This window comes from Hemitrygon akajei, chromosome 2 (genome assembly GCF_048418815.1).
Source record: "Hemitrygon akajei chromosome 2, sHemAka1.3, whole genome shotgun sequence".
Taxonomy (NCBI): Eukaryota; Metazoa; Chordata; class Chondrichthyes; order Myliobatiformes; family Dasyatidae; genus Hemitrygon; species Hemitrygon akajei.
In genome coordinates this window covers 61,583,355-61,608,340 of record NC_133125.1, presented here as the reverse complement: position 1 = coordinate 61,608,340, position 24,986 = coordinate 61,583,355, and the positions used below count along the sequence as shown (strand labels likewise).

The 24,986-nt window shown below is 39.8% G+C and overlaps 1 protein-coding gene across 3 annotated transcripts in view; it reads left to right on the top strand.

Moving 5' to 3' along the window:
- Positions 1-24,986, top strand: part of dennd4c (DENN/MADD domain containing 4C) — a 183,667-nt gene that overhangs the window by 41,926 nt on the left and 116,755 nt on the right. For all 3 annotated transcript variants that reach the window (XM_073072879.1, XM_073072889.1, XM_073072869.1), the window contains exon 2: positions 23,715-24,031. In XM_073072879.1, coding sequence (XP_072928980.1) covers positions 23,727-24,031 — 305 coding nt within the window. In that variant the 5' untranslated portion in view covers positions 23,715-23,726. The remainder of the gene's footprint in view (positions 1-23,714; positions 24,032-24,986) is intronic.

The following is a 24,986-nucleotide window of genomic DNA, read 5'->3' as shown; positions in this document are numbered from 1 at the left end:
AATAGCATTTTCAAGAAGCAAAATTGTACAGTGTGTATGCATGCTTATGCTTGGCTACAGTCCTGTGATTTTTATAAATGAAATAAAAATTGATCATGATTGTTATGGATTTGCTGATGGAATAAACAACTGTTCTATGACGATCACTTGTTTTGGGCGTTGATTGAGACACCATTGTAATGCTCAGGAAACTTTCAAATGAACTGGGGAGTTATGTAGAAATAAGTAGAATACTGATACTGTTTACCTGCCCTGTAAGCACTTCTATAAAAGTGCATTGGATTTCACTATTGGTTTACATGGATGTTACATGCTAGTGGCAATTGAACTCTGCCATTACCAAATGCAAACCCCACTCTCCAAAACGGCCTTCACCTTGCTACCTTTTGCATTATTGATGCTCATAAAGGGTTAAGATTACTGATCATTTGTTTGAAAAAGAGGAATGGGTACAGATTAAAATTGGTGCTCTTTGCTTAATTAATTCCTGTACTACAATAATGATCTTTTGGTTTGCATGTTTGTGTATATGAATTTTAGATATGGTATTCTGTATATAAAAGGAAATGAATTCAGGCCATTTTAGCTCTTTACATTAATGCATGTACCAGAACTACAAGGGTGCATGGAAAATAGAAATGTTACATCTGTACACTTTGAACTGATTTCTGTTACAGATTGATTTGATCTCAGTAAAATAAAAGGTAATATTGAATATTTTGACGGGGAGGAGTAATTAGAGACCAGAGTGTTATATTCACAACTGGATGTTATTCTTGGCATTGAGAAAGAAATACTGGTATATCATCATCTATTCAACTGCAGCTCTCTCTGCTGAAACCCTCACCCATGCTTTTATTACCTTGCAATGTATTGCATTCGGTTTTCCCATTTGGTGATTTATCAGCCTTGGTAAAGTTGAGCTTATCCAAAGCTTAGTTTACCTGTCTGGGTCTACCCATCACTCTTGTGTTGACATCGAAGTCAAGTAATAATTGTTTTACAATTACTCTCTTCCTTCCCTTTGTAATCACTAACTATCCTGCAGCCATTCAAGACATTGTTATTCCGATTCTTGTCTCTTCCCTTAATTTTATTGTCCAATTTGGCTGTTGTTATCAAGGCCAAGGCCAACTTTGCTTGTACTTTTTTTTAAGATGTTTCTTAAACGCTTGACCAGGTTTTGCTGAGTTTCGAGTTGTTGCTGAGTAATAAAAAAACACCATCTTGCAGCACTGTGACACGTTGTATATTAATGGTGCTGCAGCAGTGCATGTACCGTAGTTATATAGCAGTTTTGGTCAAGAATGTAATGTTGCATGAAACATTGAGCAATAGAGTACATTTGTTTAGCTATTCTCTTGATTGATTTAATCAAAATATTGATCCAAAACTTAGTGCTGCTTTGTGAAACAAAAAAAGTCCCTGAACAGTTTATCCAATAAAAGACATGAGAGGCTGCAAATGCGGACGTGTGGAACAATACACAATCTGCTGGAGAAACTCAGCAAGCCAAGTAGCATAAGTGGCAGGAAAGAAACTGTCAGTGCTTCATGTGGGAAGTTGCATTTGGACTGAGAACAGAGGGGCAAAATGACCAGCACAGAAAGGAGAAGGGGAGTGGAAAAAGAAGGATTTTGAGGTGATAAGTAGGTGAGGAATATAGATGCAAGATGGCAAGTATGGAAGGTAAAGTTGGGGGAGGGCAAGGAATATTGACATTAAATATTTTGTTATAACATTGATTCAATACTGTCCACCCACCAAAGTAATTCTCTCATATTTTAGCCTTTCTAACCTGGATCAGAATATTTAAATTGGAAATACTTGTTGCATTAAGACCTGTTCATATTAATTCCTCTTTTTTTTAAAGAAATGGACAATAATTATTTTAAGATATATTTGTATTTTTCAGAAATGGTGTTTTCCAGATAAACCTTTAGATGACATTTATTAGGATTAGAACTAAAGTAGAATAAATAATCACCCAAATCAAAATATTAAACTCTACAATGTAATATCTGAAACCTTTGAAATAGATGTGCAGTGAGTCATCAAAATCCAAACAAAGTTTTGCTGATAATTCATTGCTAAATAAACCAAAGTGAATAATATTTACTATGTAGACGATCCGTGAACTGCGTGTGCAATACTTTAGGCATTAAACTGAATTCTGTTTAAGCCTAGGCCAGCTTGATAAAAATTACTTAAATAATACATTCACTCCATGCCAAATTGTTTTCTGTCAAAATATAGGAAAAACCTTAATTCTGAAGATTAGTTCAGATTTTGTGGCTGAAAATTGTGGAAGAAACTCTAGTAAGTAAAATCTGATTTTAGTAAAACTCAAGTAATTCAGTACCCTCTTGACTCAAATCTTCTAAACTATTGGTTGTTGCTCCTCGTAAGGTTTTAATTCACTATCCATTCACATGGATGTTACATGCTAATGGCAACTTTCCACAAGCCATGAATTTTTAAATGTGTGGAAACCAAAAGCTTCTAAGTTGTAAAAGTGCTGGGAGCAGATGCTGAAACATGCATATTTCTTCACGATCTTACAGCAGATTTTAGGAGTCTTACTGCACTTGTGGATTTCTATTGTATGCATAGTAACAATGTCTATTAAATACACTTTGATTAACTGTTTTTTTAAGATATCAATATACCTTTTTATAGTAAAGTATATAATTTCAAGCAAGGCTGACAGTTAGGGAAATCCTGAATGGCAAGTGTTATTAAGAATTGCTTTTATGACTCAGTATTTCTCTGCTCTTAAAATACTGATTTTTTTCCCCCACTACATTTTAAAATATAATTGAAGTATTTTTATTCTAATATTAGAGGATTATTGCTCAAATTCATCTGCATTGGGAGTGCATCACAAAGCCTGAGGCAGATAGGATTTGAAGGAGAAGTTTGTTGGGGATCAGGATTGGGGAGGGGTAGGGATAATGGAAGGTAGGAGATTAGGCATGACATTGACGTGTGAATGTGAGTGGCAAGGACAGGGAGTAAAGGGTGCTGGATAGTCTGTACACTAAATTAATTCTCAAGGTTTAAGCTAATGTGCTGCATGTTTTTTTTTAGAATGTTTCATCATTGTGGTTTTTCAGAACTCTTACATTGCCTGGGCTTTTATTTGTTTGATGAAGTGGCCTGAGTGGATTTAATATTTGAAATGCTTGTATCTTGTCATTGTTCTAAATTTCATTTGATTTTAATGCTGTTCTAATTTGTAATTCTTGCATGTTATACTTTGTTTCCAAGATCATAAATTTCTTTGAGCTGTTGCCTTTTGCTCACTTGTGTTTTGGGACATGAGCTCATGGACTTCCTAGAATTCTAGTCTAAGCTTAGTTGTGGTTTCCTTTTTTTTTTATTAAGTATTTACTGTTCAGTGTTGGAGAATGCTGAAGTAAAATTTTCATTGGCACAAGAAAGCCCAAATTGTATGTCAATCAATAGACTAATTTTAATAAGTATTAGTCATAGAAATGAACTCCAGATCTAGTACAGTTTTAAATGGTTTCAGTACTAATATGAGGTCAAATAAAAATGCTGACTGTTCAGGGAATTTATGTATGAAATAGCAAAGCGGTTTCCCAAGGCCGAAAATAATTTGAAGTTCAAAAGCAAGAGGAAGTTCATTGAGGGATGTGATCAATGATGCTGGTAGTCTGAAACCACAATACTGGAGCTGCTCAGCTGATCAGACACACATCTATGAAGAGTGAAAATTAGTGCTGGTGGAAGGTTGTTGACCTGAAAATTTAATTGTCTTTTTCTGTATATGCTGCCTAACCTGAGTATCTGCAACGCTGGTGGAACGCAGCAGGCCAGGCAGCATCTATAGGAGAAACGCTGTCGACGTTTCGGGCCTGCTGCGTTCCACCAGCATTTTGTGTTTATTGCTTGAAATTCCAGCATCTGCAGATTTTCTCGTGTTTATCTGCAGTATATACTGTTTTTATCTCAAATACCTATCTGCCTTGACCTGAATATTATACTTTGTTCTGTGGACTGTATTTAACCTCCTCCCCTCCCCCCCCCCCCCCCCCCAAAGGTATACACAGAACAGTCCCACACAATGCACAGGTCCTTTTGCCCTCGATGTTGTACCCCTTCTGTCCCATATGGCCCTCCATTTTTCTTTCACCCATGTGACTGACTAAGAGTTTATTCAGTGCCTCTAATGTATCTGCTTCTACCTCCACCCCTAGCAGCTCATTCCATGCCATTTTTTAAAAAACCTGTCTGATATTCCACCCCCCCCCCCCCCCGACTTTCCTCCAAACTGCTTAAACTTGAGCTTCCTTGTATTGAGGTCAGTGAATGTCCCAAAGTGAATGCCCCATTGAACCTGCCCTAACAGCCTCCAAAGCACTTGCACCAACAGTCCTACGTCAGGAAGACCACTCTCATGTTGGTGGTAAAGATAAATAAGGTAACGTGCCTTAAAGCCTATCACCCAGTAGCTTTGGCATCCACTACCATGAGGTTCTTTGATTTCAGTCTCCCAGCCTCGACCCACTGCAGTTCACCTACCACTGAAACAGGTCCACGGCAAAAATCATCTCCCTGGCCCTACACTCATCCATGCAAGAAAACCCAGTTTTTTTTTGTAGGTTTTTTTTATTTATTAGTTTTTTAAATACATTTTCTACATCACTACAGATAAAAAAAACCCAGATCGAAATGAAGAACATTAATACAGTGCAAAAATAAACATACAATAATAATATAATACAAAAGAAGATAATTGAGAAAGCACCCAAATTGAAGATATGTAAAATTAGTATCCTCCCCAAGCCCCGCAACAAAAAAGAACTCCAGACCAACCACAACACAATCTAGAGAGTATACATCAGGACATTCAAACCCCCCAAACTGTAAATACGCTTAGCAACAGAAGGTATTAACGCCTACTACCAACAAAAAAGGAGCTGAAAGCAAGGGACCGAAAAAAAAACCTTAGTTAAGAGGAAGGTTATGAAAATACTCAATAAAAGGTCCCCAGACCTTATGGAACTTTGTATCCGAATTAAGAACTGAATAATGAATTTTTTCAAGGTCTAAGCAGGACATAATATCATTAAGCCATTGAGCATATGTGGGCGGGGCAACATCTCTCCATCTAAGGAGGATTAAACGTCTAGCCAAGAGAGAAGCAAAAGATAATATTCGACACTTAGTCTTTCCAAAATTTCTCCAAGCTAGTCAAAACCAGTACATATGAATGAGAGAGGCCTCGCCCCTTTTGCATTTATCACAGAGAGGACTAATGTTAGGGTAAAATCGAGATAGTTTAGATTTAGACATATGGGCTCTATGAACAATCTTAAACTGGAAAAGGCAATGGCGAGCACAAAGAGAGGTTGAGTTAACCGATTTGAGAATCGAATCCCAAGTCTCATCAGATAAGGAGATATTTAAATCATTCTCCCAAGCCATTCTATTTTTATCCACAGGGGCATGCCGTATGGATGCTAATTTATCATGAATAAATTATATTAAACCTCTACTTAGTGGATTAATAGAAAGAAAGAAATCCATAACATTTTTCTCAGGCATTTCAGGGAAGTTAGGAATTAAAGGATTAATAAAGTGTCTAATTTGGAGATATCTAAAAAAATGAGCATTGGGCAGATTGAACTTAGCAGAGAGCTGTTGAAAAGATGTGAAGCGATTATCAATAAAAAATCTTCAAAATGTCTAATGCCCTTCCTATACCAATCATGGAATGCTGAATCATACGTAGTAGGTAAAAAAAGGTGATTATGTAAGATAGGGCTAGAAAAGGAAAAACCATGGAAACCATAAAACTTCCTAAACTGAGCCCATATACGCAAAGTGTGTCTACAAGAGGATTAACAATTAATCTGGACAAACTGCTAGGGAGTACAGAGCCAAGAAACGCAGAGATAGATAAATCTTTAGTGGAACTCAACTCCATTGCCACCCAATTAGGGCACTCGGGTTAGCCATGGAAAAAAGACCAAAAGGTAGCACAACGTATATTGGCTGCCGAATAATATAAACGAAAGTTAGGTAAAGCCATGCCACCCTCTTTTTTTAGATTTTTGGAGATAAACTTTATTAATTCTAGAGCGCTTATTCTTCCACAGATATGACAAAATAATAGAGTCTAAGGAATCAAAAAAAGATTTAGGAATAAAAATTGGGATTGATTGAAATAAATATAAAAGTTTAGGGAGAACATACATTTTAACAACATTGATATGACCTACCAAAGACATAGATAGAGGTGACCATTGTAACAGACTCTGTTTTATAGTATATGAAAGATTGGCAAAATTTTCACGAAAGAGATCTTTAAACTTCCTTGTGACTGTAATCCCAGATTTAGTAAGTAGTCTAGTAACAGAGGACAATCGATCCAAATTAGGATCTAACCAACAATTGAAATCGCCACCCAGTATAAGAGAATATGAGTTTAAATCTGGTAGCGAGGAGAAAAAACGTTCAAAAAAATTAACATAATCAAAATTGGGAGCATACAGGTTTGCTAGTACAACTTTAGTATTGTATAATTTACCAGAAACAATAATAAAATGGCCATTTGTATCAGATATCTTATTATGGAGTTCAAAAGGAATATTTGAATTAATAAGGATGGCGACCCCCCCCTAGCTTTGGCAGCAAAGGATGAATGAAAATGCTGACCCGCCCACTTTGACAGAAGCCGAGAATTATCAGAACTACGAATATGAGTTTCTTGAAGGAAAGCAATGTCAGCTTTGAGTTGTTTAATATGCGAGAAGACCTTCCTTCTTTTAACAGGATGATTCAATCCCTTTACATTCCAGCTCACAAATTTAAGTGAATTAACCATTATCAATTGTTAGTGCATAGAAGGTAGCAGGCATATAAAAAAATCAAGCAGTACAATAACAGTCTGGGAGCAAAAATGTAAACATAGATCCGTAGAATCAAAACAGAGACATGTCCTGAATAACAAAGGAAAACAAAAGAAACAGTGAGTAGTGTTGGAACTGGAGAATCCACCCCCTCCGCAACTCAAAATTAGACGGCTACCTAAAAAAGCAGCTAGCTCTACCAAAAAAATTAACCCAAGTATGACTTCCAGTTCTGTGTCGTTAACAAAAGTTCCGTATAAATAATATAGTAAATAACTAATTTATGCACTAGAAAACAGAATTATAAATAGGAACAACTTCAACAGAAGTATAAAACTTAATACAAAGAAAATCAGAAGACAACTAAAACTAACCTACCCGCGAAAAATTATAAAAGGTTAAAAGAAAAAAAAGGGAGGGAGAAAAGGGGGAAATTATAAAATTCAAAGAGTCCTTACCAACCATTTACAGAAAAAAAAGCAAAACTTAAACTATGAATCAACCAACAGGGAGGCCTTCAATAAAAACTCCAAACCTCCAAAACAAGTTAAAGACAATTGTAATTCTCTATAGATAAGGTTATACAAAAATAAAATAGATTACACAGGTAAAATCTAAAAGTTCGCAAGGAAACATTAAACTTAAATTATCTATTTAGAAAAAATGCACCAAGTCCAAGGAGAGATTGACTACAGCCCTTAGAGTTTCAATAGATAATGACTGAAATTATTCAAGTAAAGTCTGAGTTCGGAAAAAATAGTTTTACTTCGAGAAGTACTTATCAACCATTTTAGAAAGTCAGGCTGGTTCCGAAGAAGACGAGGTGGCTGGCAGACTTCCAACAAACGCCTCAGCCTCCTTCACTGATTTAAACCACTTATAATCTCCAGTAGTAAGCGTAATTCGAAGATCGGCTGGGTTTCGGAGAGAGGGTCTGAGACCACGATCAAAAAGTACTTTCATTACACCTTTAAACTCAGCACGCATCTTCAGAACCTGGGGGGCAAAATCCTCCACAAAACGAATGACCGTATTTTGAAAGGCAAAAGTACCTCTGCGGCGTGCCTCCATCATCAAACGGTTTTTCACCTGGTATTGATGAAAGCATAAAATAATCGGCCGTGGGTGGGAACCCAGAATTGCTCGAGGAACATAGATCCTGTGTGCCCTTTCAAGCTCAGGTGGAGTCGGAAAAAATTCTTTCCCGAAAATCTCACAGAGAAACTTGGAAAAAAATTCAACGGGAGAGCCCTTTTCGGTGGCCTCTGGCAAACCAAGAATTCGTAGATTGCAACGTCTGCTCCGATTTTCAAGATCCACCATTTTGGAAAAAAGTTTACTGTTCTTCTCCTCTAGGTTGGAGCAGAGAGTTTCAAGATATTGAACATGGTGTTTTAAATCTTCAGAAGTTACGTCAATGCGAGATAAATGTTCAGCATGATCATCCACTCTAGCATTAATCTGATCCAGTTTGACATTCAGCTGGTTGAAAGAAGTTCTAAATTCAGTTCTAAAATCCATTAAAGTATCTTGTCGATGTTGTTCCAGAACAGCGAGAATCTCAGCCGACAAAGCCGTAGAAGTTTCCTTTTTCCCTGTTTTAGTACTTTTGGTAGCCATTATAAGATAGATGTGTTCGCAGGCAGGTAGAAGAGAACTAATAAAATACCTAACTAAGGTTTAAGAAGGGAGACACATAGTGCAAAGGTAAGAAGAATAACGGAGCAAAAGTTCGGAGCAACTAAACAATCGCCATCTTACTGGAAGTCTCCCGAAAACCCAGTTTTATCAAATACTTTTATTTTTCATGAGATGGCTTTGGATGAATGTTTCTTTGTGACTGATAAAATGGCTGAGATGACTGCAGTGTAAGTTTGTGGTGTGATAACTTCCAGTCAAGTAGGAAGTGGCAAATGCTCACTGTTCGTGTTGCATTTCCTGTGATTTTGGTATATCATTTAACCTGGTTTCTGCCAATATTCAGGTTTTTTTTCTTTCACTTCTTGCCTTAAAATAATTGGCACTGCAAATTAAGGTAAATGCATTTTCTTTTCCATTCCTGAGTAATCTCTTACTGGTGACGGGTAGAGTTAGTAGAAATCAATAACAAATTAATAATATAAACATTGCATGGGGTGTTATAAGGTGAGGGTGGTAGAAATGAGAAATGTGTTGAATAATGCTCTTGAATCAAAAATTAATTCTTTTCAGTCTCACTATCCTTTAAAATGTATACATTTTACTTTTATTTTAGGATAATGGTCATTTAAGTTATTTTTTGTTAGGCAAAAGATTGACTCGCTATTCCATGAGGACACGTCTGAGTTGTGCGAAACATGCTGTGCGCATTTTGAGTTGTTACTGGAACCTTTTCTCAGGGTTTATATCCAGAAGAATTGAAAGCACTTTGCTAGTTGAGATTGAACTGGTGATTAGAGATAAGTATTCTTTGATACTTCACCACTGCAGTTGAGTCTCACTTAACAGAAGACAGTGCAGGCCTTAAACACTTCAATAATTTGTTGCAACATGTTTATTGATTAATCTTTGTTTCATTGACCTGTCCTCCTTGTACCAATTTGACTGTAGCACTCAAATGATTTCTCATGCAAGGATGTGGCATCTTGTTGTTCAATGTTTGCAGATGAGGTTTTCTGTTAGAAACCTGAAGCAGTAGAATCAGATATTCCTCCTGTCTTTCACAAGCCACAGGTCCTCTAATACCCACTGAACTATGTTATCAGAAAGCTGCTCAGATTCTGGTTCATGACCATGGTTATCCAGTTTCTGCAGAGATATTTTGAACTTCATTTACTGCAAAACCACTGAGGCACATTGCTGAAATTTCTTGTTTGAATCATTGTCAGAGTTTAACTGTACTAAGTTTTTGCTCTATTTGATCAGTCTGCTTGATTTCTTTGAACCATTCTCTGCCAGTGTCATAAATTGTATCCAAAATAACCAGCTAATTCCAAAAAGATAATATACGGGTTCCTTCTCCAACATGCTTTTGAATCAGTCCTGATTAATGATTCTCTGTTGGTTGGTATAAAAAGTTGACCATACATCAGTTTCTTCTGATGAAAGAAAAATTAGATGATACAGTGATGTCTAGCAAAATTGCGCCCTCACAGATTTAATGACATTGGTTCAAGCCTGGCCTCCATTATTGTCTGTTTAGAGTTTGCACATTCACTGTGACTGCATGGATTTCTTCAGAGTGCTCTAGTATCTTATCCCATCACAAAGAATTGGGGTCGATAAGTTAACTGGCCTCTGCAAATTACCCTTCATCTGGATGTGAGTTGATGTGAAAGTGTTGAAGACAATTTGTGGATTAGTATAATTGGATGTCTGGTGGTTAAATTGGATTTGGTGGGCCAAAGTACCTTGTGTGGTGACCAACTGCATAACAGTTTGAATTAGTTGGAAATAATTCAGGAAATGTGTAGCTCAGGTGATCGATGGCTGAGTTGCTCTCCGATCTTGGCAGTTTACTTGCAAATGTTTCGTCACCATATGAGGAGTCATCATCAGTGCATTGTTAATTGTGGTGTGCTGCGAATGCTTGGCCTTTATATACTTAACAGCTGAATGGTCATCATTATGGAAACTCAGTTGTGAAGTAGGGAGGAAGTCTCATTGCTGATTGGTTGTGTGGCGAACTTCGTGCATTGCATTGTAAATAGATCTACATGTCTATTGTTTAGAGTAGTCCATGGAAAGCCATGTTTCCAGGAATCCTCTTTCATGCTGTGTGTTCGCTTGCGTCTTGACTTCCACTGATGCCCAGTTGAATTTATGCCCCTCTTGATCTTCATGGGTAAGAGACTAGAGTTGGTCATGTCTCTTGACAGCCAGTTGATGTTCATGGATCCTTGTGGATAGTTTTCTCACAGTTTGGCTGATGTAATATTTGCTGCAGTCCCGGCATTGGATTTTGTAGACCACATTGGTCTTGTCCGGTAGCCTGGTTCATTCTTTTGGTCTGCAAAGTATTCTCCTCAACGTTGCTGTTCGCTTATGTTTGACTGAAATTCTGTATTCTTGGAGCAGTTGGGTCCTTCTGAGATATTTTGAATAGCTAGAAGGCCATCCCTTTTGGTGCTGTAGTGCAGTGGTCCCCAATCACTGGGCTGCAAAGCATGTGATACTGGGCCGCGAGGAAATTATATGATTTGGAGGTATGGAACAATATGAGTCAGCTGCACCTTTCCTCATTCCCTGTCACGCCCACTGTTGAACTTGAATGCTTGCGAGGTCATCAGTTAGTCATTAACCTACAACTACTCGAGTAAAAAACAAACGTCGCTTGAGAGTTTCTTTGGAAGAGGTGGTAGGGGACATAAAAGGCCTAACGATGATGATAACGCAGAGACAGCTGAGGCCGAGACTGCAAAAAAAGAAAGCTTCCTTCAACAGAAAATACAACAAAAATATGGCTTTAATGCGACCGTTGACTCGCACGCTCCAAGCCCTCGTGTGTATGATGTGTGGAGACAAGCTGCCTAACGAGGCAATGAAGCCCTCAAAACTGCTTCGGCATCTTGAGTCCAAGCGCCCTGCACTTAAAGACAAACCTGTTGAGTTTTTTGAGTGGACAAAATGTGAGCAAGCGGGACAGAAGCAAGTGTTGAGAGCCACCACCTCCACAATTGCTGCTGCTCTGAGAGCATCGTACTTAGTGGCTAGCCATATTGCTAAGGCTAAGAAGCCTTTCACTGTTGGTGAAGAATTGATTCTGCCTGCTGCCAAGGACATGTGCCGTGAACTGTTGGGAGAAGCTGCAGCTAACAAGATGGCACAGGTTTCTTTTTCAGCTACCATGGTTTCAAGGAGAATCGATGACATAGCAGAGGACATCGAGGCACAGCTGTTGGAACAGTTTTATGAGTCACCATGGCATGCTATATCCAGGTCGACGAGTCTACTAATGTTGACAATAAGGCAATACTGCTGGTTTTTGTGCGATATATATTTTAAGACGATGTGCATGAGGATATGTTGTGTGCACTGCTGCTGCCAACTAACACAACTGGGGCAGAGCTATTCTAGTCTTTGAATGACTACATGTCAGGCAAACTGGACTGACATTCTGTGTTGGAATATGCACAGACGGGGCTGCAGCTATGACTGGACGGCTGTCTAGTTTCACTACCCGAGTCAAAGACAATAGACAAAAGACAGTAGGTGCAGGAGTAGGCCATTTGGCCCTTCTAGCCAGCACCACCATTTACTGTGATCATGGCTGATCATACATAGTTAGTACCCCGTTCCTGCCCTCTCCCCATATCCCTTGACCCTACTATCTATAAGAGCTCTATCTAACTCTCTCTTGAATGCATCCAAAGACTTGGCCTCCACTGCCTTATGGGGCAGAGCATTCCACATATCCACCACTCTCTGGGTGAAAAAGTTTTTCCGCATCTCAGTTCTAAATGGCCTACCCCTTATTCTTAAACTGTGGCCTCTAGTTCTGGACTCACCCATCAGCGGGAACATGCTTCCTGCCTCCAGTGTGTCCAATCTCTTAATAATCTTATATGTCTCAATCACATCCCCTCTCATCCTTCTAAATTCCAGTGTATACAAGCCCAGTCGCTCCAATCTTTCAACATATGACAGTCCCGCCATTCCAGGAATTAACCTTGTGAAATTATGCTGCACTCCCTCAATAGCAAGAATGTCCTTCCTCAAATTTGGAGACCAAAACTGCACACAATACTCCAAGTGTGGCCTCACCAGGGCCCTGTACGGCTGCAGAAGGGCCTCCTTACTCCTATACTCAATTCCTCTTGTTATAAAAGCCAGTATGCCATTAGCTTTCTTCACTGCCTGCTGTACCTGCATGCTTGCTTTCATTGACTGATGTACAAGAACACCTAGATCTCGTTGTACTTCCCCTTTTCCTAACTTGACTCCATTTAAATAGTAATCTGCCTTCCTGTTCTTGCCACCAAAGTGGATAACCTCACATTTAACCACATTAAACTGCATCTGCCCACTCACCCAACCTGTCCAAGTCACCCTGCATTCTCATAACATCCTCCTGACATTTCACACTGCCACCCAGCTTTGTGTCATCAGCAAATTTGCTAATGTTACTTTTAATCCCTTCATCTAAATCATTAATGTATATTGTAAACAGTTGCAGTCCCAGCACCAAACCTTGCGGTACCCCCACTGGTCACAGCCTGCCACTCCAAAGGGGACCTGTTAATCACTACTCTTTGTTTCCTGTCAGCCAGCCAATTTTCAATCCATGTCAGTACTCTGCCCCCAATACCATGTGCCCAAATTTTGCCCACTAATCTCCTATGTGGGACTTTATCAAAAGCTTTCTGTAAGTCCAGGTACACTACATCCACTGGCTCTCCCTTGTCCATTTTCATAGTTACATCCTCAAAAAACTCCAGAAGATTAGTCAAGCATGGATTTTCCCTTCATAAATCCATGCTGACTCGGACTGATCCTTCTACTGCTATCCAAATGTGTCGTAATTTCATCTTTTATAATTGACTCCAGCATCTTTCCCACCACTGACGTCAGGCTAACCGGTCTATAATTCCCTGTTTTCTCTCTCCCTCCTTTCTTGAAAAGTGGGACAACATTAGCCACCCTCCAATCAGCAGGGACTGTTCCTGAATCTATAGAACATTGGAAAATGATTACCAATGCGTCCACGATTTCTAGAGCCACCTCTTTAAGTACCTGGGATGCAGACCATCAGGTCCTGGGGACTTATCAGCCTTCAGACTCAATAGTCTATCCAACACCGTTTCTTGCCTAATATAAATTTCCTTCAGTTCATCCTTTACCCTAGTTCCTTTGGCCATTATTACATCTGGGAGATTGTGTCTTCCCTAGTGAAGACAGATCTAAAGTACCTGTTCAACTCGTCTGCCATTTCCTTGTTCCCCATAATAAATTCACCTGTTTCTGTCTTCAATGGCCCAATTTTGGTCTTAACTTTTTTTTTTGCTATTCACATACCTAAAGAAGCTTTTACTATCCTCCTTTATATTCTTGGCTAGTTTACCTTCGTACCTCATTTTTTCTTGGCGTATTGCCTTTTTTGTTATCTTCTGTTGCTCTTTAAAAGCTTCCCAGTCCTCCGGTTTCCCGCTCATCTTTGCTATGTTATACTACTTCTCTTTTATTTTTATACTGCGCTTTACTTCCCTCGTCAGCCACGGCCGCCCCTTACTCCCCTTAGGATCTTTCTTCCTCTTTGGAATGAACCGATCCTGCACCTTCTGCATTATTCCCAGAAATACCTGCCATTTTTGTTCCACTGTCTTCCCTGCTAGGGTATTGTTCCATTGAACTTTGGCCAGCTCCTCCCTCATAGCTCCATAGTTCCCTTTGTTCAACTCTAATACTGACACATCTGATTTTCCCTTCTTCTCAAATTGTAGGTTAAAACATATCATATTATGGTCACTACCTCCTAATGGTTCCTAAAGAGGTTGCTCCTGACAGTCTAAACACTGTCATACACAGGGAAATGCTGGCTAGCCGAAAAATGTCACCTGATCTTAACAGCGTGTTGAGTAACGTTGTTGAAGTTATCAATCACATCATGCAAAAACCCTTAACTCACATCTGTTTGAGCAGCTTTGTGAGGAAATGGATGCAGAGCATAAACGCCTTCTCTTTCACACTGAAGTCAGGTGGCTTTCAAGGGGGAGAGCCCTGGCCAGGGTTTTTGAGTTAAGAGAGCCGTTACAGAGATTTCTTTCAGGAAAAAAGTCACCACTGGCAGCACACTTCAGTGACGAGGAGTGGATAACAAAACTTGCTTATCTGTGTGACATCTTCAACCTGCACACTAAACTCAATTTCTCACTTCAGGGGAGAATGACAATTGTCTTCAAGTTGGCAGATAAAGTGTCTGCTTTCAAAGCCAAACTGGAACTGTGGGGATGTCAAGTGGACAGGGGCATATTTGACATGTTCCCAACATTAGCTGGGATTTTGGGAGAGACTGAGGCTGCACCATCCTTCTCACAGCTGGTGCCCGATCACTTATCTTCGCTGTCGACAGGATGCTAGCATTACTTCCCAACCGCAAATGACCCAAGATGTGTAAAGGAATAGGTCCGTGACCCATTTGTGAATGTCCCCAGTGAATCATCCATGTCAGTGCGGGAAGAAGATCAACTCCACGAGCTTGCAAATGATGGTGGGCTGAAAAGTAAGTTTGACATAACATCTCTGTCGGCATTCTGGATCAAAGTAAAGGCTGAATATCCTGAGATGCCATGAAAGCACTGAAAACGTTTCTTCCATTTCCAACATTATATCTCTGCAAAGTGGGGTTTTCTGTAATGAATGCAACGAAAACTAAATTGCGGAATAAACTGGACATAAGGAACACCCTTTGAGTATCGCTGTCTCTGATCATCCCTCAATGGGACCGTCTTGTTGCAGGGAAACAAGCCCAGGGTTCCCACTGATTCAGCGATTATTGGTGTTTTGCAATGATTTTATATGTTCATGTGAGGAAAATATGTGCTGTGTGTTTAATATTAAATTTGTTAGATAAACCCTTTTAGAAATGAAATTGAGTGTATTAGCCACTTATAAGTGACTTATAGTTGACTTATCACCTATATGCTGGTTGTCATCAACACCTCTCTCCACCCCCCCCCCCCCCCCCAGTCCATGGTGCAAAAATGGTTGGTGACCTCTGCTGTAGTGTGTCTCTGCTTCAGGTTCATAGCGGACGGGCTGTCATGCAAAAGTTAAAGACAGTGTTGCCAATTATAAATCCTAAAATTTGGGTCAGTTATGTTGATGATACCTTTTGTTATGGTAAAATGCAGTGAAATTGAAAAAATTTATGAACTAATTAACAATAGTAAGTTCGCAATGCAAACAAACTAAGGAGAAACTAAGCATTCTTGGACATGCTTGTCAGTCGAAACACAGATGACACTTTGGAAGCTTCCATTTATTGTAAACGATCCTAAACTACCACCCAAATGCACACAAGAAGAGCTGTATCAAAACTTCGTTCCGAAGAGCATAGACGCACTGCAGCATGGTGGAACTAAAGGATAAAGAGGAGAAACAACTCTCTAAAGTTTTCAAAAGAAGTGGATATCGATAGAACTTCATACAAAGATGCCTACGAGATCAACAACACATCCACCAAGAAGTGACCAAACAGGTTGTCCTTCCCTACATTCGAAATACAGTATCTCGGAAATGACAGCCTGACTACTCCAAGAACAGAATTTTGGTCGCACATAAGCCAACAACAACATTAGGGTGAGTACTTTGCAGACTAAAAAAATGAACCAAGCTATTGGACAAGACCAATGTGGTCTACAAAATCCAATGCGGCACTGCAGCAAATACTATGTCGGTCAGATTGGGAGAAAACTATCCACAAGGATCCATGAGCATCATCTGGCTTTTGAGCAGCATGACCAACTCTCCCTAGCTTCTACCCATGATGATCAAAAGGGGCACAAATTCGACTGAGCATCAGTGAAAGTCATGGCGAATGCAAACTCACAGCATGCAAGAAAATTACAAGAAGAGTGGTTTTCCACAAACAATTCGATAAACAGACATGTGGGCCTCAATCCTATTTGAGCCAATGTGAGCAAAATTCCAGACCACAACACACAAAGTTCACCACACAGCCAATCAGCGATAAGGCTTCCTTGCTAAATAACATTTGAGTTTCTGTAATGGTGGCCAACTAGCTGATTGATAAGTATATGAAGCACAAGCATTTGGAGGATGCCACAAATAACTTGGTGACAAAATAATTGCAAGTAAATTGCCAAGATTGGACCAGCTTGAATTGAACTTCAGTCCCCAAATCACTTGCTCTGAAATTGTGGAATATCAAGTAATCAAAAATGAAATTTATGATTTGTTTAAAAATACAATTTTTTGAGTTGCATATAGCAAAATGGGTAATGAGATTAAAGGGAATGTTCCAAGAGTTGGCCAAGATTTGATGAACAAGTGGCCACTTGCTATGTTGTGTGAAAACACGAAGAAAAACCTTTCTCAGCCACTATATTAAAGCTGATTTTCGTCTGAAGTAATCTGGGTATATTATTGATCTCAATTCGTTTAAGTGAATGTATTGTCTCATATACAGATGAAGAGTAGTGTACAGTGGCCAATCAAGTGGCTTAATTAGCATGTGTATGCCTCGTATATTTGCACAGTGCATGAGTATTATCCTCCATAGTCTGGAGGACTTTGCTCAGAATCAACTGCTAAGGTTTGTAAACATTTCCAATGAAGCCCGTTTTATCTGCAATGTAAATCTGTTCTGATAATCATTTTCTAATGAATACTATATTCCTCTTGGAAGTTAGAAGCTCATAATAAGCAGCTGTGTTTCTCCTGATGATAGAACTTGTGGGTGTGATGTCCTTTATTCAAAACCAGTCTGCCCTTCAGCTGAAGCACTAAAATTTCATCAATTCTTTGTGTCTGATCAAAGTGACTTTTTCACAACCAAGTCCTGACACTAGTGTAGCTTCACCTGTTTGTTGATTGAACTACCACAGCATTGCTTTATCCAGATCTTTGTGTTGATTGGTTTTTTAATAGAAGGATCATTTGAAGAGCTAATTGGATTGGAAATCACCACTGCTTTTTGCATATCATAAAACGAAAGTGGTTTTGCAGTAGTACCTTTTTTAGCTTCTCAGTCTCTCGCATTCCTATGCAATGGTCAAAACCATTGCATGCACACATTTGTAGCATTGTATGACTTAATTGGAAACCATAGTATATAAGTACGGTAAGATTCAATAATTATTTTACCTGTTATAGTTAACTGACTCTTGTCCACTCGTTGTAATCACTGTATTTGTTAGCTGGAATTTGGTTTTTGAAAGCTAGTTTTTGTTCAATCTGGAGTTGACTAAATTTTGTAGTATGCTCTCTCAACAATAATAAGATTAAAAATAATTGCAGAATGGAAGTCAAAATCTGGAAGCACTCAAGTTTGGCAACATCTGTGTGTGTGTGTGTGTGTGTGTGTGTGTGTATGTGTATATGTGTATGTATGTGTGTGTGTGTGGGTGTGTCATGGTTCCCCCCCCCCCCCCCCATTTCCCACCACTCTTGAAACATGAAAGTGCCATTAATTAGAAGCATTGAGCCTTTGCTGCTTCTTGACCTATTTGTTGTACCCTTTTTTAGTACATGGGCATTGTTCCATAATGCATTGCAAAATAATTTTGTGATTTTTTTTGAAAGATTAGCTTTATTTGTCACATGAACATTGAAGAATTCAGTGAAATGGATCATTGTATTAAATTTGATCAGCAAAGATTATGCTGGGCTTCCAGTGCCAACATAGCATGCCCACAACTCTGTAACCCTAACCTTTGGAATGTGGGAGTAAACCAGAGCATCTGGAGGAAACTCTCATAATCACAGGGAGAATGTGCAAACTCTGTACAGACAGCAGCAGGAATTGAGTCCTGATCTTCCAGCTCATGCTGTAATTCTACTATGCCTCCATGCCATTCACATTCTGATAAATTAGAAAATGGTTAACTTTTTAAATATTGCACATTATAAGAGAATTAATTTGCAGCCTGGAATGTTGGCAGGTCCTCCTAGGTTATGAATGCCAACTTGTGTAAAACATGTACATGAAAAACAAGCATGTAGAAGACCAGTGGGATTGATTTGCCTGTGCCACAGACATCTTTTGCCACTTGGCAACTTGTTTTATGGCCACCATTTTTAAACTTTTTGTGTTACGAGCAGGTCTTGGGAACGGAGCCCCATTGTAATCCAGGGGAGACCTGTCCTGTGAAATATATTTATCATTTTGCATCATTAAATTCTTCCTGCCTATTACCACCAGCACAATGGTCATTTCTGACAATACATTTCATATCAATGATACTGTAATCTCTTGGCTTTAATCTTTCGTAATACTGTTCTGCCTATCAGATCATCTTCCATGCTGTGTGTAGTTAATGCCATCCAAAACTGAGTTTCAAAAGCTTGGTTTAAATTTCACCAGTTCCATTAAATCACCCCACTTTAATTATTTGATTATGTGACAATCTGACTTGACAATCTTTAAAATTTAAACAATGCCGCAAACCATCCCTGGGACATTATGGCCTTCAAACTTCAATATGTTTCAGATAAAGATCAGTGCTTAATCCACATATTATGCTCCCAAAGATTCCATAACTTCTGAAATAAATAACCAATGCCTTTTTTATTTTCATTTGCTATGGAAATTGTCATTTGTTCCTTCACTGATAAAGTCAGTAATTATTTTTTGCATTTGTATTTACTTGGGAGACAGAGTCTGTAAAACATGGGCAAAATAGTAGTGAGGTTATGGACTGTATCTGGAATATGGAAGAGGAGTTGCTTTGTGGTCTTTTGGCAAATTAGGGTGGATAAGTCCCCAGGGCCTGACAAGGTGTTTCTTTGGACCCTGCAGGAGGCTGGTGCAGAAATTGCTGAGTTAGGTGCTGGAGGACTTGAATATAGCACATGTTGTTCCATTGTTCAAGAAAGGCTCTAAGAATAAGAAGGGGAGTTACAAGCCGATATCAGTCATGGGTAAATTATTGGAAGGTATTGTAAGGGACAGGACAGTATTTAGATAGACAGGCCTAAGACATTGCAAAGTTCCACATAGGCTGGTTCAGAAGACTAATTTGCTTGGCATTCAGATGGTAAATTAGATTCAGTTTTGCCTTGGCAGGAATGAATAATGGGACATCAAGGAAAGCCTCTTCTCCCCCTAAGGACCAGACACTATGTGTGACTGTAGACGATGTGAGGAAGATCCTGGCCAGGATAAACCCATACAAAACTCTGAAGCCGGGCAGTGTGCCTGGTCAGGTGCTGAGGGATTGTGTGGCCCAGCTCTTAACGGATATTTTTAACATTTCTTTGCTATTGGTCCTTCAGGCTTCAAAGCAGCTGCCTTCATTCTGGTACCCAAACTGGCCTAAACAATTACTGTCCAGTGACGCTGACCTCAACAATTTATAAAGTGCTTTGAGTGGCTGGTAATAGATTGTATAAAATCCAACTTTCTGCCTACATTGGACCAAGTTCACCTACTGCTCAAACCGGTCCACTGATGATGCCATAACCTCAGCCCTTAACTCTGTCTTGCCCTACTCAGAAAACAATGCCTCAGATGCTAGGATGTTGTTCATCGAGCTCAGCGCTGTGTTTAACACGAACACTCCTCAGAGGCTGGTGGGAAAGCTGTCCTTGTTGGGACTCAATTAACCGCCCTGTACTGGATCTTGAACCTCTTGATAGAAAGGCCTTAGTCTGAATTGACAGCAATATCTCAAGCTCCGTCTCGTTGAGTACTGATTCCTTCCAGGCCTACTTGCTGAACCTGCTCCTGTTAGACTCATGATGGCCCTGCCAGATTCAGCTAAATCACACCATCAAGTTTGCTAATGATACAACAGTGGTTTGCCTCTTTGGCCACAGAGTGGTTTGTCAGGTGGTGTGAAAACAACAACTGTCAAGACAAAAGAGATTATGGACTTCAGGAAGGTGCAGGTTAACTACTCTCCATTGCATATCAATGGCTGTGCTATGGAAAGAGTGGAGAGCATGAAGTTACTTGGTGTGCACGTAATGGATGATCTAACCTAGACACACACCAGCACCTCATTAGTCAAGCAGCAAAAGCAACATTGAGGATCCCTACCATCCATTTTGCAATTTCTTTGACCCAATACCATCAGGAAGGACACATCTTACACAACTTCTCATGGTCTCAAATCAAATCCTCATCAATCAAAAAAGCTCACCAATGCATCCACTTTCTGAGGAAGCTGAAGAGAGCTGGACTACATCAATACTTGTGACCCTCCACAGATACGCAGTTGAGAGCATCCTAACAGCTGCATCACTGTTTGGTAGAAAAACTGCACTGTGGTGGACAGGAAGGCTCTACAATGGCTAGTTCAGGTTTACAGTCATCTGACTGTACATGTATACAACAAACTAAACCAACATTGCTCCAGACTATGATGCACCTGCAATACACACAGCTCATAAAACAGGAGCATCAGGACCAGGATTGCCAGACTGGGTAACAGCTTCTTCCCTCAGGCTGATGGACTAAGAACTGTTTATCTGGGCTGTGTACTTCACATGCATTTTGAATTATATTATTGACTTACTTGTGACAACCTGTTTTATGAGCTGTGTGTATTGCAGGTGCATCATAGTCTGGAGCAATGTTGGTTTAGTTTGTTGTATACATGTACAGTCAGATGACTGTAAACCTGAACTAGCCATTGTAGAGCCTTCCTGTCCACCACAGTGCAGTTTTTCTACCAAACAGTGATGCAGCTGTTAGGATGCTCTCAACTGCGTATCTGTGGAGGGTCACAAGTATTGATGTAGTCCAGCTCTCTTCAGCTTCCTCAGAAAGTGGATGCATTGGTGAGCTTTTTTGATTGATGAGGATTTGATTTGAGACCATGAGAAGTTGTGTAAGATGTGTATTCATAGGTGTTTGAAACTGCTTGCAGTTTCTGCTGCCGTGCCACTGATGTGGTGGGGTGTGGGTGGTGCGAGTTTTCCTGAAGTCGATACCCCTTTCCCTTGTCTTGTTGACGTTGAGCTTCAGGCCTGGAGCTCTTCCACCTCCTCTCTCAGTAAGCTGTTTCATTGTTGTTGGTGATGAGCTCCACCATGGTCGTGCTATAGAAAGACTTGGCAGTGTGATTACTTGGGTGTTTGGCTGTGCAGTCGTATGTGAGCAGAGTGTACAGCAGTGGGCACAGCATACACTCCTGGGGTTGAACGTGATGGGGATTTAAAAGCGGTTGAGCATCCTGACTATTTGAGATATTCTGCTCAGAAGGAATAGTTTTCAATTGCAATCTTTAAGTCGGAAGACAATACTGCCACGTGTTGCTTTCAGTGCATTAAATCCAACCATGTGCTAAATTTGTAATGCTCTATCAGATTCAGTCTAAAATTTTGCAAAGTAAAATAGAATACAGTGGGCATTCAGTGAAGGGAAAGCTTAAGATCTTGTGTAATTATGATAAAACTTGTTAAGTCCCGTGTTTTCATTTTGTTTATGCAGCAGAAACTGACATGGTGTGTTCTGTCATTTTATGGGTTCCCTTCTTGCCCCCCCCCCCCACCCCAATCATGGAGGTGGGAAAATACTGTGAAAATTATGTAATTCAAGGAAGTCTTGGCAATTGCTTATTGCTGCTGAAGAAAACACAACACAATAGAAGGAGTTGGCTGAGCCAATCTGAGACAACTGCTCTGAACAAGACTGATGGATTGTGACTGAACCTGGAGGGGAAACTATCCTGATTGTGACTGAACCTGGAGGGGAAACTATCCTGATGTAGAGATTTGCTATAGCTGTTTGGAAGCGCTTAAACGAGTCTTGAAAGGTGTGAAACTCTAAACAATAGTACCACAGATGAGAAGGTTGGGGCAAATACAGAAGAGAGAGCAAGTTCAGTAGACAGAATAGAAGCTAGGAGTGAAGGATGACTGACAAGATTTACCTTGTCATGCACCTTTAATATTATGTACATTAGATTGCAACTTAAAACTTTTCTGCTTTTAAACTCCAGTCACCTCAGCAATAAAGGCCAAAATGCTATTTGCATTAATTACTTGCTGTACTTCCATGTTGACATTGTTTCATGCCCAAGAACCCCCCCCCCCCCCGAACCCTCTGTACTTAGTCCCTTTCCATTTACATGAAAATAAACTGCCTTTTCATTTCTCCCCCTAGTAACTTTTTAATATCCTTAACTCCTGTGTTTTACCAACTCAGTCAACCTATGTCCAGTTGCATAACCAATAACCTGTTATTCGTTATTTGCATCACAAATAACCTCACCACATTATGCTGTCCTACCTGTTTTCATGTCATGGCCATAACTTGGCTGTCTTGCACTAAACTCCTCACCTAAATTATTAATATAGAAAATTAATAATTAAGGGTCAAGGATTGATACTTGGACCCCTTCACCAATTGCATGTTTTCTTTTTAAAAAAAATCTGAAAAATGAATATATTCTGACTCTTCCATGTGATAACTTGTCTTCTCGTTATGTTGACACTCTTGCTCCTTTTATTTTGTAATCCTTGTGTAGCTTATGGAATGGATTTTGGAAATCTAAATATCCATCTACAGGTTGCCTTCTCGAACTTCTGCTCGCTGTATCATGAAAGAACAACAGAAAATTTGTCAAGCATTATTTGCCTTTGATAAAACAAATTTAACTTTTTAAAAAATTTAACTTGCATTAAGATTTTCTTCTAATTCACCAGATATTTTTTCCACTGGAATTATTTTCCAAAAAAAGGATGTTAAACTAAATAACCTATGATTTCCTGAAAATTTTCCCTTTCTTCCTCCCTTAGTGAGGAGCCAGATTCACTGTTTTCCATTCAGCAAGTTCTGAAAACCTTTAACCAAAGGCTTGACTCACTTTTCTGTCATGGCTTTTTGAAAGGTTTCTATCCTGGCCTCTTGCTTGCTTTAGCCCCATTTATTTTCCCCCTGCTTTGTCCCATGTTTCAAAGGATTGTTACAAGTCCTCCCCTCCAATTTTCCAGTTTGTCTATTGCCCTTGGAATATCTGTACCATGAAGCAATTAAAACTACAGCTTGTGTGCTGCAGAGAAAATAATAAAGGTGCAGTCACGTGTGCCTTGGGAGGATGATTCATTTCTGGTATCAACTGCAATTGGTGAAATAGACTCTTGATTTCTAAGGATGGGGTTTGGTTGCTGGGGGGGAGGGTGGCTACCTTACAATGAATAACTGAGGTTCTTTCCTATTTTTTTTAGGATCACGTAACCATGATTGAAGATAAGGGCCCAAGAGTTAGTGACTACTTTGTAGTTGCAGGACTGACTGACACATCTACACCATTGGAACAAGAAATCACAGTGGTGGAGCCCAAGTCAACAAAGCCGAAAGCACCAATAACAGATATCGCTGTCATAATCAAATCAGCAGGGGAAAATGTTCCTGAAGGTTATACCTGCATTGAAGTTACACCAACGGGACTTCCAGCAAATTTAAATTTTGGGAGTTTGAAAAGCCCAGAGATACACCTTTGCTATAAGAGGGGACTTGATGAGCCACCCCTTATTGATATTGGGTAAGTTATTAGTTTGGAAAATCATCTTGATCTCTGGGCAGTGGTGGTATATTGACAGTTTGAATCTTAATGTATTTAACTAGCACATCAGACAACATTTTTGGAGAGAAATGGGCAGTGGACATCTTGGGCTGAAACTTTTCATCTGGTCTGAATGATAGGAAGGATGTGGAAGCTATGGAGAGGGTGCTGAGGAGATTTACCAGGATATTGCCTGGATTGGAAAACTAGTCTTACGAAGCAAGGTTAGCAGAGCTAGGACTTTTCTCTTTGGAGCGTAGAAGGATGAGAGGGGACTTGATAGAGGTCTGCAAGATTATGAGAGGCATAGATAGGGTGGATAGTCAGTACCTGTTTCCCAGGGTATGAATAGCAAACACCAGAGGGCATATGTACAAAGTTAAGGGAGGGAAGTTTAGGGGAGACATCAGGGGTAAGGTTTTTACACAGAGGGTTGTGGGTGCCTGGAATGACTTGCCAGGGATGCTGGTGGAGGCTAAAACATAAGGGGTATTTAAGATCCTCTTGGACAGGCACATGGATGAAAGAAAAATAGAGGGTTACAGGATAGTGTGGGTTTAGTACTTTTTTAAAGGAAGATATGGGTCGGCACAACATCAAGGGCCGAAGGAGAGATGGCCAATATAAAGTAGTGAAGGAAAGAGTTGGAGCAAGATTTGGATTATTTGTACCATGAAGCAAGTGAAACAACAGCTTATATGCTACAGAGAAAATAATAAAGGTGCAGGTGGGGTGGGGTGATGGACAAGTGGAGAAGAGTGGACATGGCCACCAAGGCTGGGAGGAAGCAACAGCAGAGCATGTGATAGAATCTGATAGAATGGAAGCAAACAAGACAAGGGGTCAACCTCATCTGCGGTGCTATGTTCATTGGCAGGTAAGGCCATAATCTACTCATGGAGGCAGCTCACCCCATCAGGGCAGTTCTCCACTG